We start from the raw sequence: 14,823 nt of genomic DNA on the forward strand, positions 1-14,823 counted from the left end.
TAAGACATTTCTGGGGTTTTCACGATATTCCTAAAACCTAAAGAAACTCATCCACTGATTTCTAGCAAGCTGTTATAGACATTCCACGAGAACTTACTCAAAAGCTTCCATTTGTTTCAAGGGTTGTTTGGCACCACCTAACTACTCAGCCAAACACAAAATTTCATTGAATCCCTCAATTACTAGCCAATGTAGTTTAATTGTATCCTTTAGTGCATTACATTCCAACCCCATGTTCTCTTAGCTACACCTCGATGACCATAAAAGCTTGTAAATTGGCAATCCACGTCATCTTCTTTTGATTTGATCAATATATGGATCTGTCTTCGAGAATAATTCTATATCCATAAATCTACTTCATGAAATAAAAAAATGGTTAGCCCACCATTACTTTCCAAGCTATCTACTCAAAATCCATTCTCATAACGTACTCTATTCTCAATTCCAATATTTTGTGGTTAGTTTCATCTCTATGAGCAACAAAATTGCTGGTTGCTTCTCCTTCGCCATGTGGCAAAGGGTTCAAACTCTACAGAAGTTGCCAAGTCTCTGAAAATTCCAATTTAACATATTCATGGCTTTTGGCGAGGCTACCTAGTAGCCTTCAACGATAGATTTGATATTTTGGGATAACCTTCCTTTTCAATTCCCCTCCCCATACTCACTTACAATCATACTCTTCACCCCGTTTGTGCTGACGAATATTAGCCACATTTTGTTGCTTCCTTTTATGGGCCTCAACCATAGATTTGCATTTGTATTTGGAACAATTCATTGTCATAGACAACATCTTTTGGCTATGAGAAACCATCAAATTCAGTAGACATCTATCAAAAAGCCATGGGCATCCATTTTACAAATGTGGTGCCCCCGACCCTTGGTAATTATTTAGAGAGGAATTGCGGCACCCAAGATGTAAACTGATCATCTGTATCCCTTTCATTCGGATGAGGGTTGTGTGCCTGTATGCGGAACACATGCGTAACAAGAATTACAACAGAAATAATAAAGGGAATTAGTTGGAGACTAATCTAGTAGTACTAGAGAAGTGTACAAATACTCATTTATTAATAATAATATCCTTATGTCACTATCACTTCATCACATATATAGTTACAAACCATCGTAAGTTCATCACTTACATCAGAATATAATGAACCATAAAGAGTTCGTCGCCTAATTACAATAAATGTTTTTAATTACGAAAGTATAAAATTAAATGGAGACGACCTTCTGTGGCTATTCCTTAGGCTGGGTTGGTCTTTCTTCCTCAGGGTAACTCTCCTTAGCTACATCTGCATCAAAGTCTATGGCTCCTAGGGGCGAAACCATAGTGAGACTAAAACAGTGAGATTTCAATGAAATCTTACTAAGTTAAAACCTATAACAGTACTAATAACAAGAGAGAATGGGGATGAATATGCAAGCACAAGCTCATGTACATAAAGTTGAGAACACACGTATTTTAAGTTTGGTGAGGAATCACCCCCTGAGCAAAATACATGTTTTCATAAACATGGCGAGAAATCACCCTCACATTCTGAGCAAAACATATATAATCATCAGCAAGACGAGGAATCATCCTTTGAGCAAAACATATATATTCATAAGCATGGTGAGGAATCACCCTCCGAGTAAAACACATATATCTAGATAACCTCATAAGAACAGTAAGTACTGGGAATCACTCAACCCATTTGAAATGGAGAATTTTTCTACCTGATCAACACGTAAAACATATTCACCAAAACACAATGGGAAATCACTCCACCCATTCAACCTGGAGAATCCCTCTACTCGGTCAACACGTGGAACACCTCCACCAAATCATCACAACAAAATGCTCCACCTAATCGCCATGGGAACTCTTTCTACCAGTGATATCATGTGAGCCCTACAGAAATGCCCCTTCTCGATCATCACTAGAAATCCTCAACCCAATCCCATGAGTACAGAACACATTGAAAGCACATCGTCTTGAAATCATATCATTAAAGTTAATCAATAAATATAGTAAGGAAATTATGCACTTTCATGAGAGAAAAAGATGAGAAGTAGAATATGCAAATCCTAAACATACCATTAACATTCCTAGTATAGTCGTAAGAATAAACCTACTTGAATATTATTTCTAATACTAAGGTTGTGTCGTTGCCAATTCCTTAGTTGATGAAGACCTTGAGCCTTTTGCTTCCTCGTAGTCTTGGAATATAAGAAGATAGAAAAGAGAACACTTTACGATCTCAAAATTGAGATATTGACTATTGTCCAATATCTTTTATATGGCAAAATTGCCAGTTACAGTCATGACAGATCTGGATGTTTCTTCTGACTTCTGTCTTGCTTGAATGAAAGAAGTTTCATCTAGACCATCCATTTGTCCTTTAGACTTGAAGAATGGTAGAGATCGAGTGACGGATGGGACAAGGTGCGCACATCTCTACAACTTGCCTAGGAAAAAACCCCATATCTTCTTCTGATGAGAGAGTCTCCCACATCGCGTTAGGCCATACTTCTAAGGTCAAACGATATGGCCTGTAGGTCCGTATACCTTCTTCCCATGCGTACTCTTGTTGTAATGTCTTTGATGGAGCATAGGCCTTGGGTACGACACCTGCTGCCCTTTGAGCTCTTTCGTGTTATCTTGGAGTGCGAACTCTTCATTCGTCTCCCTATGTTGTCCCACATCTGCTAGACTCTCTACAACATACTGCTCTCCTTACTTCTATCCTAGTTACCTCTATAATGCCAGCATTTTGCCTATGTGAAGGGAATCCTTCCCTCTTTTTGGAACAATACTCACAACACTTTAGATAGATCTTGTCAATGAGGAAGACATTAAACCCCAGATCTCTAAAAGTAGCCCTTCCCTCTATTTTCAAACCTTCAATATTGTCGACCTTAAAATCTCATTTTTGAGTTCTTTCTATTATACAAGGCATGCAATCATACATTTTCTTCCCTTCTTCACTAGCTCTATTGTGTTTAATTTTGTAATAATTACATTGTTTAACTTGTCCTCCATTAGTGATAGATTCCCTCTAACTTTGTGAGTTCCTAAACTATAATTCTCCTTTGTACACCTGAACAACCTTATCCATCATGAAGATTAAGAGAAAAGATTTTCCCTAAAACAAGACTACACTCTCACTTCTCCTACATGAAGAGAGAGAACTTAGTTATATTTTATAATAACCCGACCCATTAGAAGACCAAACCCAAGACCCCAAATCCAGTTTGCCCAGTTATATAAAAAAATCGAAGAAACAAAAAATGATGCCATTTTACGTTATGCCCTAAACCATATTTTTCCTTCTTTCTTCTACCCATATCCTACCTCTAGCGCCCCTTGCCCCAAATCAAACTCTCCCCTCTACAATAAAATCTTAATGCCCACCCCTTTACTATCATTCTTATCGTCACCTCACCACGCAGCTCCTCTTCCTCTAGCGCCAATAGCAGTATTCATTTTCATTCATCTCTCTCCCTCTCCCTCACTTTCTTTCTCCATTTCTCCATTTCTCCCTCTCATCTCTTAACCACCCACAACACGCCAAGTTGCTGCACACCAAAATCGTGCTCAGCTGCAGCGGTAAGTCCTCTCTGTCTATTTCTTTATTTCTCTCTCAATTTCTCAGCCTCCATCTGTCTCTCACTCTTTTGTTTTTGCTCTCCATCTTGTCACACACACACATACTCTCTCTCTCTCTCTCTCAAGCCTTTTCCTAGGCTCTTCCGCCTCCCAGAGTCTCGTCACACTCAGTTGTCACGATTGGCAACCTCTACTCAAGAACTACCAACTAGGCCGCCAAACACCACATGTCATCGACAATGACATGCCATGCAGTCCAACTCCTCTTCTATCCTCGATGCTGTCTTACCTTACTGGTGAGTCTCTCTCTCTCTCTCTCTCTCTCTCTATATATATATATATCTCTCAGTTGTTCTCTCTCTCTGACCCTTCTCTGTTTTGTGTCTCTGTCACCCACTCTTTGTACCAAGCCATGTCGCTAGGCCCCAGTTGGATGTTGCACACACTTGCCTCCCTAAACCAGAGATAGATCACCATTGACAATAGGTAAATGCCTAGACTTTACTAGTGCTAAGTTGATGTCTGGGTTGATCGGATTTTAATGGTTCATCTCGTGTACGGGGTGTGACATATTTAATGTTTCATTACCCTAAATTGTATGCTCATAAATGATTTTAAAACTAACGTTTTTGCTTCAATTGAAGATTTTTCTAGGAAAACATTTTCTTCTCTTGCCTTGTTTAGGAATGATAAAAAAAGCTATTAGTAAAACATGGCTAATGAATCAATAAAAAAAATTATGTACATGAAGTGGAAAATTACTTATCCCCTTTCAAGACAATTAAGCATTATTTAGATGTTGAGATGATGTGATAAATTTGTAAATAATAGTAAAATAGTTTGTGAATAATAATAAAATAGTTTGAGTTAAAATATTTTATAGGATTTTGGAAATGAGAGAAAAAAAAGTTGAACAAAAATATTATGAAATTAAAATATTATTAGAATATTATTTTTATTTTGGAATTTGAAAAAGTTAAACTGCTTTTCGTGTTTTGTTTGTAAGTTTAAGAAAGTTGTAACAATTAGGTAATGATTAGATGAAAAAATTACAAATTTGAATTGAAAAGTATTCAAATTTGTGGTGTTTGGATGTTGATATAAAATGAGATGAGACTATCTTGCAATCCAAACCGTGCCAATCATTTCTACTTCTTGTTTTACGCTTTTCCTTCCACCTAGACGATAAATAATCTTTTTTTTTTTTATCAAATAAAAAGAAAAGACTTTTATTGAATTTTTTTTGCTATTGCAAATAAGCTTAAGAGCACATTGACTTAGCCAAATGCGAGTGAAGTTATAAATTTAGCTAATATCATCAATATTTGGGCCACATTGGATTAGTCAAACTAAAGTCATCCATCATAAGAGCTACAGTAAATCTATCACATAAGTCATATATGACTTGAACTGTAGTTAAGTCATATGTATTTTTTATTATTTCCCATTAGTCATATGTATAGACAGTTGGATTGTGATTAAAATGAAAAAGATTGTTTGAGATTATTGGAGATTATGAAAATAAAAATAAAAAATATTTAAACATATAAAAAAATTGCATTGGAAATGAAAAATAAAAAATAAAAATATTTTATTATTATAAATAGTGTAATAATTAATCCAATGTAGAGTTTAAACTTTTAGTGACTAGCCAAAAGCTAAAAAGTAAAATATTAGCCAAACTTTTAACTTTTGGGATAATTAATCAAATGCTAGTACTCTAAAGGTTATTAGATTTGAATTTTCTTCTCTCTCTTAGAGCATTGGCACTGGTGTATGCAAACACCAATGCAAACAAACTTTTTCCTAATAAATTAAGTACACAACATTGGTTTATGCAAATGCATTTTTTTCCATATCAGACTAAGAGTAATTTTGCAAGTTTGGAGAAAAATTATTCACCATCCATATATTATTTTATCACTTATTTCTCTCTCATCACACTCACTACCCATATATTTGTTGATGTTCAATCTTATGTAGTGGGTTTTAATTATAAAATATATATATAATTAATTTTAAAAAATAATTAATAATAATAATAATAAATATTATAGCTCAAAAATACATAATCTAATGTCTGAATTTTTCTTGAATGACAAAGATAATCTCCAAAACATATGATTTTGTATTTACATTTGCATTTGCAAACACCACTGCTCATACATGTTTTCTCTCTCCAATGCTCCATTCTTTCACTCTGGATTTACGACGACTCTAAAAAGTATTTTATTATTTCAAATAAAATAATTTTTTCTAATTTTCTAGAGTATATTATTACTATGAATCGAAGTATTAATATATAAATTCATAAAAATAACATGGTTTTTAATGCAATCAAACACCAGAAATTTATTACCGTATCAATTTCAAGTGTCAACCAAATAAAAAAAATGAATAACTCTTACAAAAAATCAAAAAAGTATTTTCATTTTACACATTTTCGTATTTAAGTTATTTACCTCATTTTATATCTATACAAAAAAGGGTATTTACGTCATTGGATTAAAAACCCAACCCACAAAATCGTATTAAACCCACCAGCGCCGAAACCCTCCGCTTATCTGGTCTGTGAACCATGGGTCTTCTCTCTTGGTTCAGAGGCAAGCCCCAGCAACAGCAACCCAAACCCGAATCCAAAACCAAACCCCCAGAGAATCCCAGCTCGAAACCTGCCGAAGTTCCCGGCATGCACGGCGCCGTCGAGGTCCCCAGACCCACAGACATAACGGTCTTCGAGTTCGGGTCCGTTGCCGCCACAGCCGACAAGGTCACTCTCGCCGGTTACTGCCCCGTCTCCGACGAGCTCGAGCCCTGCCGCTGGGAGATCCTTCCCGCGAGCGCTTCCGACGCGCCCCAGTTTCGCGTGGTGTTCTGAGAGAGACAGACAAAGGCTCCAAACTGAAACTGAGAGAGACCCTTTTGTGGGTTTGTTTATCATATCTGAAATTCAAGAGGGTTCTGAATATAATCCTATTAAACATGGGCTTTGCTACTTCTCTTTATTTACTTCTGTTCTTGAGCGTATGGTTAAGCTATGTGATTGAAGAATGTAGCGGGATTAAAATTTTCACTTGAACATGGCTTATAATGCATATTTTTAGTTCTATTCAAATAATTTTTGCGGTCAAATTTTATTCTTGGTTTCTTTTTCTTTTTGTGCTTCCTAGAGCTAGATTCGCTGCTTTGTTTACTTTATCACTCAATAGATTTTAACTTGAAAGAGAGTTTTTGCTTTAAATTTTGTGCCTTTCTGGTTGAAAAATGGAACTGCAAGAAATTTGGTTAGCTCAGAGGCATTTTATGCACTTTAGCTGTAAACTATTTGCTGGCTTTTGGTTACGAGTTTCTTGGATACATGTGTTTCATTTGAAAGATTTTGTGTTGGGAATTTTCTATTGCAGTTGTTTTGTATAACTTGGATAATTTGACATTGAGATTCTTGCTTGCTATACCTTAGATATATGGATTTGCACATGGTGTCATCCAACTGTTCAATTTTTATGGGGAGATTATTATTAAGTGTAAAACAGTTGAAGTACTGTTTTGGGGTATCACTCTCTTTGAGATCCAAAGTTCAACACCTCATGGGTGCAAATAATCATTTGGGGCCGCATCCCTGGTGAAAAGCTAGCGGTTTAACCAGTTTCGTATAGGAAAACTTCCGAGGGTACGGTACACGGGACCGAGGTTTACTCTGCAGGAATGGGTCTGAAAAGCCCTGCCTTGGAGAGGTTCTCGACATAGGTGTAAAACAGTTGAAGTATGATCAGGATTTTGTGATCTGCCATTATTATTATGGTAATTGAGATTGTTGACTGGGCAGTGGTTTTAGACCCTACAAGTTGAGTGGTTAAGCTGGCAAACATAAATGATGTATGCGTCAATGTAATCACAAGTTCCAAATTAGGAGTGAAATAGCAACAGTTGAAATCTCGTACAGTTTTGGCACTCCATACCCACGACCACGAGTTAAAGTGTTGCAACTCCTTGGTTCTTGGCTGGTTTATAAGCTTAGTGTGTCCTGATGTTCAAGTTTTATATGTATTGCTTCTGTGATTCTTCTCAGGTTCGAGGATGTGGATGTGATGGTAATGATGAAAATTTTAACTGGTTTTGGTTCTGAATTTAATCTTCTTAATGATGGAACGATACTTGAGCTACTATTAGTAAAGCGGCCTAGGGTATTCTGCAAAGAGTTCAGGGATCATTAGGATTTGGTAGGAGAGTGAGCTATTCAATGATTACCGGAATAGGGTTGGGTTATAGAAGATTGACTGCCACTATAATAGTAATAATGATTTTATGATAACACAGCTAGGATATAATGATATTAGTATTGGTAATGTTCATAACATTGATACAGAAGTACCATCGGTGGTGATTGCAATGGTATCACTTTCCAAGATGGCAGTTTTGCAACTTCCTACCATCCCAAATTCTAGAGATGTAGTTGAATCTTCAAACAGCAAGCTCAGACAGAGCATTTTAATAACAACCTTGGCTCACTGATATTATTATGAATGCATGAATTTAGCTTTCACTTTAAATTATAATCAGTAGTGAGATTGCCATTCCAGGAACCACCGACAAAATAATTGATCAGGTTAGCCTCTAGATTCAATTGAATCCAATCTATGCTTTTACTCTTGAGAATAAAGAAAAGAACTTAAACAAACAGTCCATCGCCAAAACCAACCATTTTGAAGCGAAAAATTCTATACATTACACAATTATCTCATTTTCATCTTATTATGTAAGATGTGATATATTTATCATCATTAAATGATCATTTATTGAATAATTTTTTATCATCCAATGGTGATAAATGTGTCATATCTTATATAATGGGATGGAAGTGAGATGAAAGTATAGTGTATAGCATTATTCATAATTAAATAAGAGATTCTTTGCAACAAAATGTTTCAAAACATATCCAATGTGATAAATGCACTCATCAAATGGACAAAAAAATATCAATCACAGTAAAGCGACAAATATGTAGCTTAAAAAAAAATAAGAAATAAAAATCCCAAGAAATGGAACTAAACTGATATTTCTTTACACAAATAGAGCAAGGGCTCCCGGAGAGCCATATCTCAAAGCGCACTGTAATAATCTTCAGCACTCATACGAATGTAACACATGATCGATAATACAAATATGAAAAAGGATGAGAGCTCCATTGCCAGGGCTCCCCAACCAATGACACCAGCATGCTTTAGTATAACTGGTATGGCAATGCTTCCAATAGCTGAAGCTCCAGTCAAGAATTTAGTCGCATTCACCCAGCTATTTCATCATCCAATAAGAAGCAAGAATAATTTAAACAATTAATTCAATTCTTCATCTGAAATTCAAGAAAATGGAAAAATCAATTTCTGGTCAGATTTTAAGAAAGGACTTGCCCGCTCTCAGATTCAGAGAATAGAGAACTACTATCAGATCCCGCCAAAAACAGCAAAGGCATGGGAAGGAGCACATACATCAATACTACAAGATAAAAATGTGAAAATGTTACTCTTGGGACCAACATTTATATAGAAGAAATCTCAAACTAGCTTTCATTCTTTGGTAACATCCCACTTGTGGCAACATTAATCCAACTGAAGAATTGAAATGTAAACAGTGCACTCGCTTGTCAGTAGCAAGGAAGAATTACTCCCCCACCCCCCAAAAAAAATCATATCAAAGTGTGCAGCAAGAAGAAATTACCAAACTGATCCATGAAATCAAGACATGCAAGTTATGAGCAACAACAGTTGGCACGAATCTGCTTCTGCATGCATACAAACAGTTGTGTGTATGTAATACAGTATCTAATTCAATCCTAGAAAATTTAACCTATACCACACAGGATCAGGAATTTTTAGTTGAATTCGACCACCAATTATTTATTATGCTCTAGGAATTCAGGTAAAACTAAAACCGTCAAGCTACGAAGTATATAGCATAAAGTGGATTGAGCCCTTAAGTCACAACTATCTCCCTCCCCCCGCTCCCCCTTCCCCTCCCACGAAAAAAATAAAAACCCTATCTTTGTAGTTAAAAACCTACTAAGAAGCGCCAAAGTGGTACAACTCATATGGAGAACCTATTGATGCAATTCTAACATCAAAGGGCAAAAACTTTAGGCTTTACCTGTTAGCATCGGCCACCAATTGTTGTACAAAGCACATGCCTGAAGCATCACACATTATACGTAAGAAATACGGTAAATAGACTTGGGCACTACAACTTTTTTGCTTCAGTTTATATTAATAATCCAAATATGATCAAAAGAAAAGACGGTACTTACCAAAATTTGCAATACAATTCCTCCAGAGACCAAAATTGCCAACAAAGCAAGTTTGCCGCTCTGCAAGCAGGCGCGCAGATAACCTGGTAAGTCCGCCATCATCAAAACTTGCCTACCTCACCTCATAAAGAAGAACAACTGTAACAGAACACGCTATTAAAGAAGATTTTTAAGAAGCAAATCTATGAGTAGCAAAGAAAAAGGATAAATTATTCAGTAAACTAGTGTAAACCAGAAAAGGGAGTTTAGTTGCATGAGGTTGACATAGAGATTATTCCCCAATGGTAAATAGATTCTTCAAGGTGTTTAATTGCATATATCGGTGTTCAATTGAAGATACAACAAAACAGAGAATCTTGAAAAAAAAAAAAAAAAGCGAACAGTTCTAACATTCAAATGTCGAAAAAGAAAATTAGATACACGATGAAGTATACGAATCCACACACTTCCTTTAGATTAACACAATGCCAAAAATCTGAGAAAATACACCAAAAAATATCTAGCTTACAAAACTACACACATAATCTAGGGACAGAACGAGTCAATTAATTTGGATCTGAACAGCAGAAATCATCAAAGTAATGGTTTGGTTTTTTTTTGGGGGGGTTTCTTCACCGCAATTCCAACATAAACAACGTTATTTCAACTTAATCCGGTGGTCTGAATCGCGTAACTTTCTGTAAACGCTGAATTATGGCGGAAACTACACCTAATGGTAACAATCTCCCCGTTATCACATAGATTATATGACCAATAAAGGCACAATCAGAGTTTTTAAAAAAAAAAACGAAAAATTTGAGGAATGCAATCGTACCGGAATCGGAAGCGCGGAGGTCCGACGGGCTTTCGGGGGAAGGGAGTGTTTGGAATGGGGTCCAAAGATACTAAAACATGGCCGTGGAATATACCAGAAAGTGCCTACGGCTTTTTTGGGTACAGCTACAAAAGACAGTAAGAAGAGGTGTTGGACAACCTGATTTACAGGCAGTTTTGTCAACGGTACGGGTGAGGTCCATCATCCTCAAAGGACCTCTCCCATGTTAGTGCACCGGCAAAATCAGAAGGTCCCCCTCGTCTTTCTAACGACATCTTTGGATGTTCGGAGTGAATAGTATAATGATTTAAGTTAAAAATATTTTATTAAATTTTAAAAATTGGGTGATAAAAAATTAAATAAAAATATTATATAGTTATTTGTTTGAATATAATTTTTATTTTAAAGTTTGTAAAAATTTGATTTTTTTAATTTTGTTTTAAAGTATGTAAAAATTGTATTAATTTTTATATTTAAATAATGATTAGATGAAAAAGTTAAAAATTTAAAATTTAAAATTATTTTATATTTGAGTGATGTTTGAGGATAAAATTATAGGAAATTTTGAGAAATGACATCCAAACATACCCTAATGTTTCTTAAAGTTTTAATATTAATATATTTAAAGTTGAATAATACTAAATACATTCTTAAGACGTGCAACTCTTGCAACTTGTTGAGTTTTAGAACATTTTATTTTAATTCTTTTGAAAATAAGATTTTAGGATTGTTTGAATTTCTTTTTTTTATTTATTGATGCTTTTGCGGTTGGGATTAATGTGCGGAGGCACTTTCTTTATTATTGAAGCAAGCTGAAGAGCAGCAACTTCTAAAGGGTGTTAGTGTGTGTCTTAATGCTCCTCGGGTCAGTCACTTGTTTTTTGCGGACGATAGTATCATTTTCTGTCAAGCATCTATTTCAGAAAATCAGCATCTTAAAAATTTGATATGTTGTTATGGTGTGGCATCGGGTCAGCAGTTAAATATGGGCAAAACTGAATTGCTTTTCAGTCGCAATACAGATCCAAGTGTGATAAGTGCTATTAAAGATGTGTGGGGGGTTCAAGATATTCAGCACCATGCTAAATATCTTGGGCTTCCTTCTTTTGTGGGAAGATCGCGTTATCAGACTTTCAAAGGTATTAAGGATAGAGTTTGGGCAAAGTTACAAGGTTGGAAAGAAAAATTATTATCACAAGCTGGCCGTGAGGTGTTGATCAAAGCGGTAGTTCAAGCAATTCCGACTTATGTTATGAGTTGTTTCAAGATTCCTAGGGGTTTTTGTAAAGAGCTTGAGGGGATGATTGCAAGGTTTTGGTGGGGTCAAAGAGGTCAAGAAAAAAGGATACATTGGCTGAATTGGAGAAAAATGTGTCAGTCTAAATTTATGGGTGGTTTGGGTTTTCGGGATTTGGAGGTTTTTAATATATCTTTATTGGCAAGGCAAGGTTGGCGCTTACTTCACTCACAAGGGTCTCTTTTCACTTCAGTTTTTAAAGCAAAATATTTTCCTAATACTGATTTTCTATCTTCGATGCTTGGCTCTAAGCCGTCATATGTATGGCGTAGCATTTTTGAAGCAAAACCTGTTATCAAAGCGGGGAGTTTATGGCGTATTGGCAAGGGTGATAACATCAAGATTTGGGGAGATAATTGGCTTGCTGACTTGAATTCAAAACAGGTTGTTACTAGATGTAATACCCTTGCTGAGGATGCTGTTGTGGCTGATTTAATGGATCCTTCTACGCCTAGTGGGTGGAATTTGGATTTGGTAAACCAGGTATTTCTTCCTTTTGAGGCTCAAACTATTCTTAAAACTCCTCTATTCTTACATTGGGGTGTTGATAAATTAGTGTGGAGTGGCACTAGATCTGGTATTTTTTCTGTAAAGTCAGCTTATCATCTTGCCCTTAATCTGAAATCTGCTTTGGGGAATGGTTCTAGTAATCAAGATCATCCTTGTTCTTTTTGGAAGGTTTTGTGGAACTTACAGCTTCCAAATAAAATTAAAAACTTTATTTGGAGGGCTTGCAAGGATAGTTTGCCCACAAAAAAGCTCCTATTTCAGAGGCATGTTCTGGGTTCTTCTACTTGTGATTTTTGTCACAATGCTTGCGAGGATGTTTCTCACATTCTCTGTCAGTGTCCTTATTTTTTCAGAGTGTGGGAAATGTTTTTTGGAAGAAATCTGAGTTTGTTATTTGGCTATCCTTGTTTTCTCTCTACTATTAAAGCAATTATACGCCTTAATGACCATTTTATCTTGACCCGTTTCTTGATAATTGCTTGGGGTGTGTGGAAATTTCGAAACCTGAAGTTTTTCCAGCAAACCAGCACTCTTGATGTGTGTGATGTGGTGAGAAATTGTCTTGATTATGTTGAGAACTTTCAGTTACTTCGTAAGCATGTGAGTGTTCATCATCAGTCTTCAACTTTGTGTTGGTTACCTCCACCTTGTGGGTTTTTCAAACTGAATGTAGATGGAGCCATTTTTGAGGCCTTGAATTGTTCTGGGGTGGGTGCTGTTTTACGGGATGATAAGGGATGCTTGGTTATGGCAATGTCTAGAAGGGAGTTGGGTATTCATGAGGTAGAAGACATAGAAGCTCTTGCTGCACTTAGGGGTTTGCAATTAACCTCTCACTTGGGTATTTCTCATCTGATTTTAGAAGGGGATTCTTTTGCTGTGATGGAAGCTATATGCTCTAGGGGGGAGATTTTGGATAGGTGCAGTATTTTAATTCATGAGGTGAAGAAGATTCTGTCCACTTTTGAATATTTTGAAGTTCTGCATGTGGGAAGACATGGTAATGAGGCTGCACATATTCTGGCTCGTCAAGCAAAGTTTGTGGATGATACACTGCAATGGTGGAATGATCCTCCAGATTTTCTTCGTAGCAGACTTGAAGTGGATGCTGGGCGTGTCCTTCCTTAATTGTTGTTTCTTTTGTTTGTCTTAAGCACCTTGTTGGGTTTATGATGTATTTGAATATTTTATCTATGCATGAATGCAGAAGTATTTCATTCTCAAAAAAAAAAAACTACTTTTTTAAATATTAATTTTGATTTTGATTTTGATTTGATTTGTTTGGAATTTAAAAAAAAAAAACTTATTTTATTGATAAATTGTAAATAAATTGTAAGGCTATATCATCTTCCGATTAGGATTACGATTAGGATTAAGAGGATGGGCAATTTGACTCGAGTCCGAGTTTGGCATAGCGGTGAATCAATTCGTCAAATGATAATTTATTACCGTCATAGTTCCATGTTGCAAATAGGGAGAGACGCATTATTCTAAAGTTGAAAAAATAAAATATATAACACTCCTGGTAAATCTAACATGAATATAACACGAAATTAATAAATTTAAATTTAATATTAATGAGTTCGGATAAAAATGGATTGACCTGTTAAAATACGATTTATAAATAAATCAATAACGAATCAATTCTCTTAACACGGAATTAACATATTTTGACATGTTTATAATTTATTTTAAAATTAAGATTTTATTATTGTTAAGTTATAATATTAATATTTTTCAATATATTAATATTTTTTATTATTATTATTATAGGAATCCTAGTACTCCCCATGTGGCCTTCCCCTCTCCCTCTTCACGTAATACCTAAACATTAATAAGCCACCTAGAGAGACGCCATCGAACTTTCTCTAAGATGTGTTGAAAAGGGGCTGGCATTGGAGCTGATCTAAACAATGAAATAATAGACTTGGACTCATAGAAAGCTGGAGAAATTTTGGTGCATAGAACCGCGTGCATGGTTAGCGACCAAAAAATAAAAAAAAAATAATTAAAGAACAATATATTATTTCCTAGTTTAACCAAAGTTATAACAATATTATCCGCGACAAATATGTAGACGCCAGTGCACTGTACCAAAAAAAAAACAGATTTCGCATTGACCAGTATATGTAAGACAACTACGTGAGACTGTCATGAAAATACCAGTGATTTATTTATTTATATATTATTTTGTAAACTCGAGCTCATTATATTATTATAATTTCTAGTTTAAGCATCATTTGCACTTTGGACTATATTATTTGCATTTTTGTGTATATAATTTTGGTTGTATATCGTTCAAATCCTAAGAT

General features: G+C 35.5%; 3 protein-coding genes across 5 annotated transcripts; 2 read left to right on the top strand and 1 right to left on the bottom strand.

The window, feature by feature from the left end:
- The first annotated feature begins 6,136 nt into the window (after positions 1-6,136).
- Positions 6,137-6,724, top strand: LOC108979469. Its single transcript, XM_018950144.2, has one exon. The coding sequence runs from the start codon at positions 6,171-6,173 to the stop codon at positions 6,468-6,470; it is 300 nt and encodes a 99-aa protein (XP_018805689.1). The 5' UTR covers positions 6,137-6,170; the 3' UTR covers positions 6,471-6,724.
- A 1,791-nt stretch (positions 6,725-8,515) lies between these two features.
- Positions 8,516-10,955, bottom strand: LOC109015452 (vacuolar protein sorting-associated protein 55 homolog). Of its 2 annotated transcripts, none has more exons than XM_018997921.2 (5): positions 10,705-10,955; positions 9,891-10,028; positions 9,734-9,773; positions 9,001-9,085; positions 8,516-8,884 (listed from the first exon to the last, which is right to left on the bottom strand). In XM_018997921.2, exons 2-5 carry the CDS (start codon positions 9,990-9,992, stop codon positions 8,692-8,694), a joined length of 420 nt encoding a protein of 139 aa, XP_018853466.1. In that variant the 5' UTR covers positions 9,993-10,028; positions 10,705-10,955; the 3' UTR covers positions 8,516-8,691. The 2 variants fall into 2 exon arrangements, with proteins under 2 accessions (XP_018853466.1, XP_018853467.1); XM_018997922.2 differs by having other exon boundaries at positions 9,891-10,043.
- A 538-nt stretch (positions 10,956-11,493) lies between these two features.
- LOC109015453 (uncharacterized mitochondrial protein AtMg00310-like) lies at positions 11,494-13,705 on the top strand. Of its 2 annotated transcripts, none has more exons than XM_035687827.1 (2): positions 11,494-12,484; positions 13,374-13,705. In XM_035687827.1, exons 1-2 carry the CDS (start codon positions 11,690-11,692, stop codon positions 13,392-13,394), a joined length of 816 nt encoding a protein of 271 aa, XP_035543720.1. In that variant the 5' UTR covers positions 11,494-11,689; the 3' UTR covers positions 13,395-13,705. The 2 variants fall into 2 exon arrangements, with proteins under 2 accessions (XP_035543720.1, XP_035543719.1); XM_035687826.1 differs by lacking the exon at positions 13,374-13,705 and adding an exon at positions 13,185-13,220.
- Positions 13,706-14,823: the final 1,118 nt, after the last annotated feature.

Source organism: Juglans regia, chromosome 2 (genome assembly GCF_001411555.2).
Source record: "Juglans regia cultivar Chandler chromosome 2, Walnut 2.0, whole genome shotgun sequence".
Classification (NCBI taxonomy): Eukaryota; Viridiplantae; Streptophyta; class Magnoliopsida; order Fagales; family Juglandaceae; genus Juglans; species Juglans regia.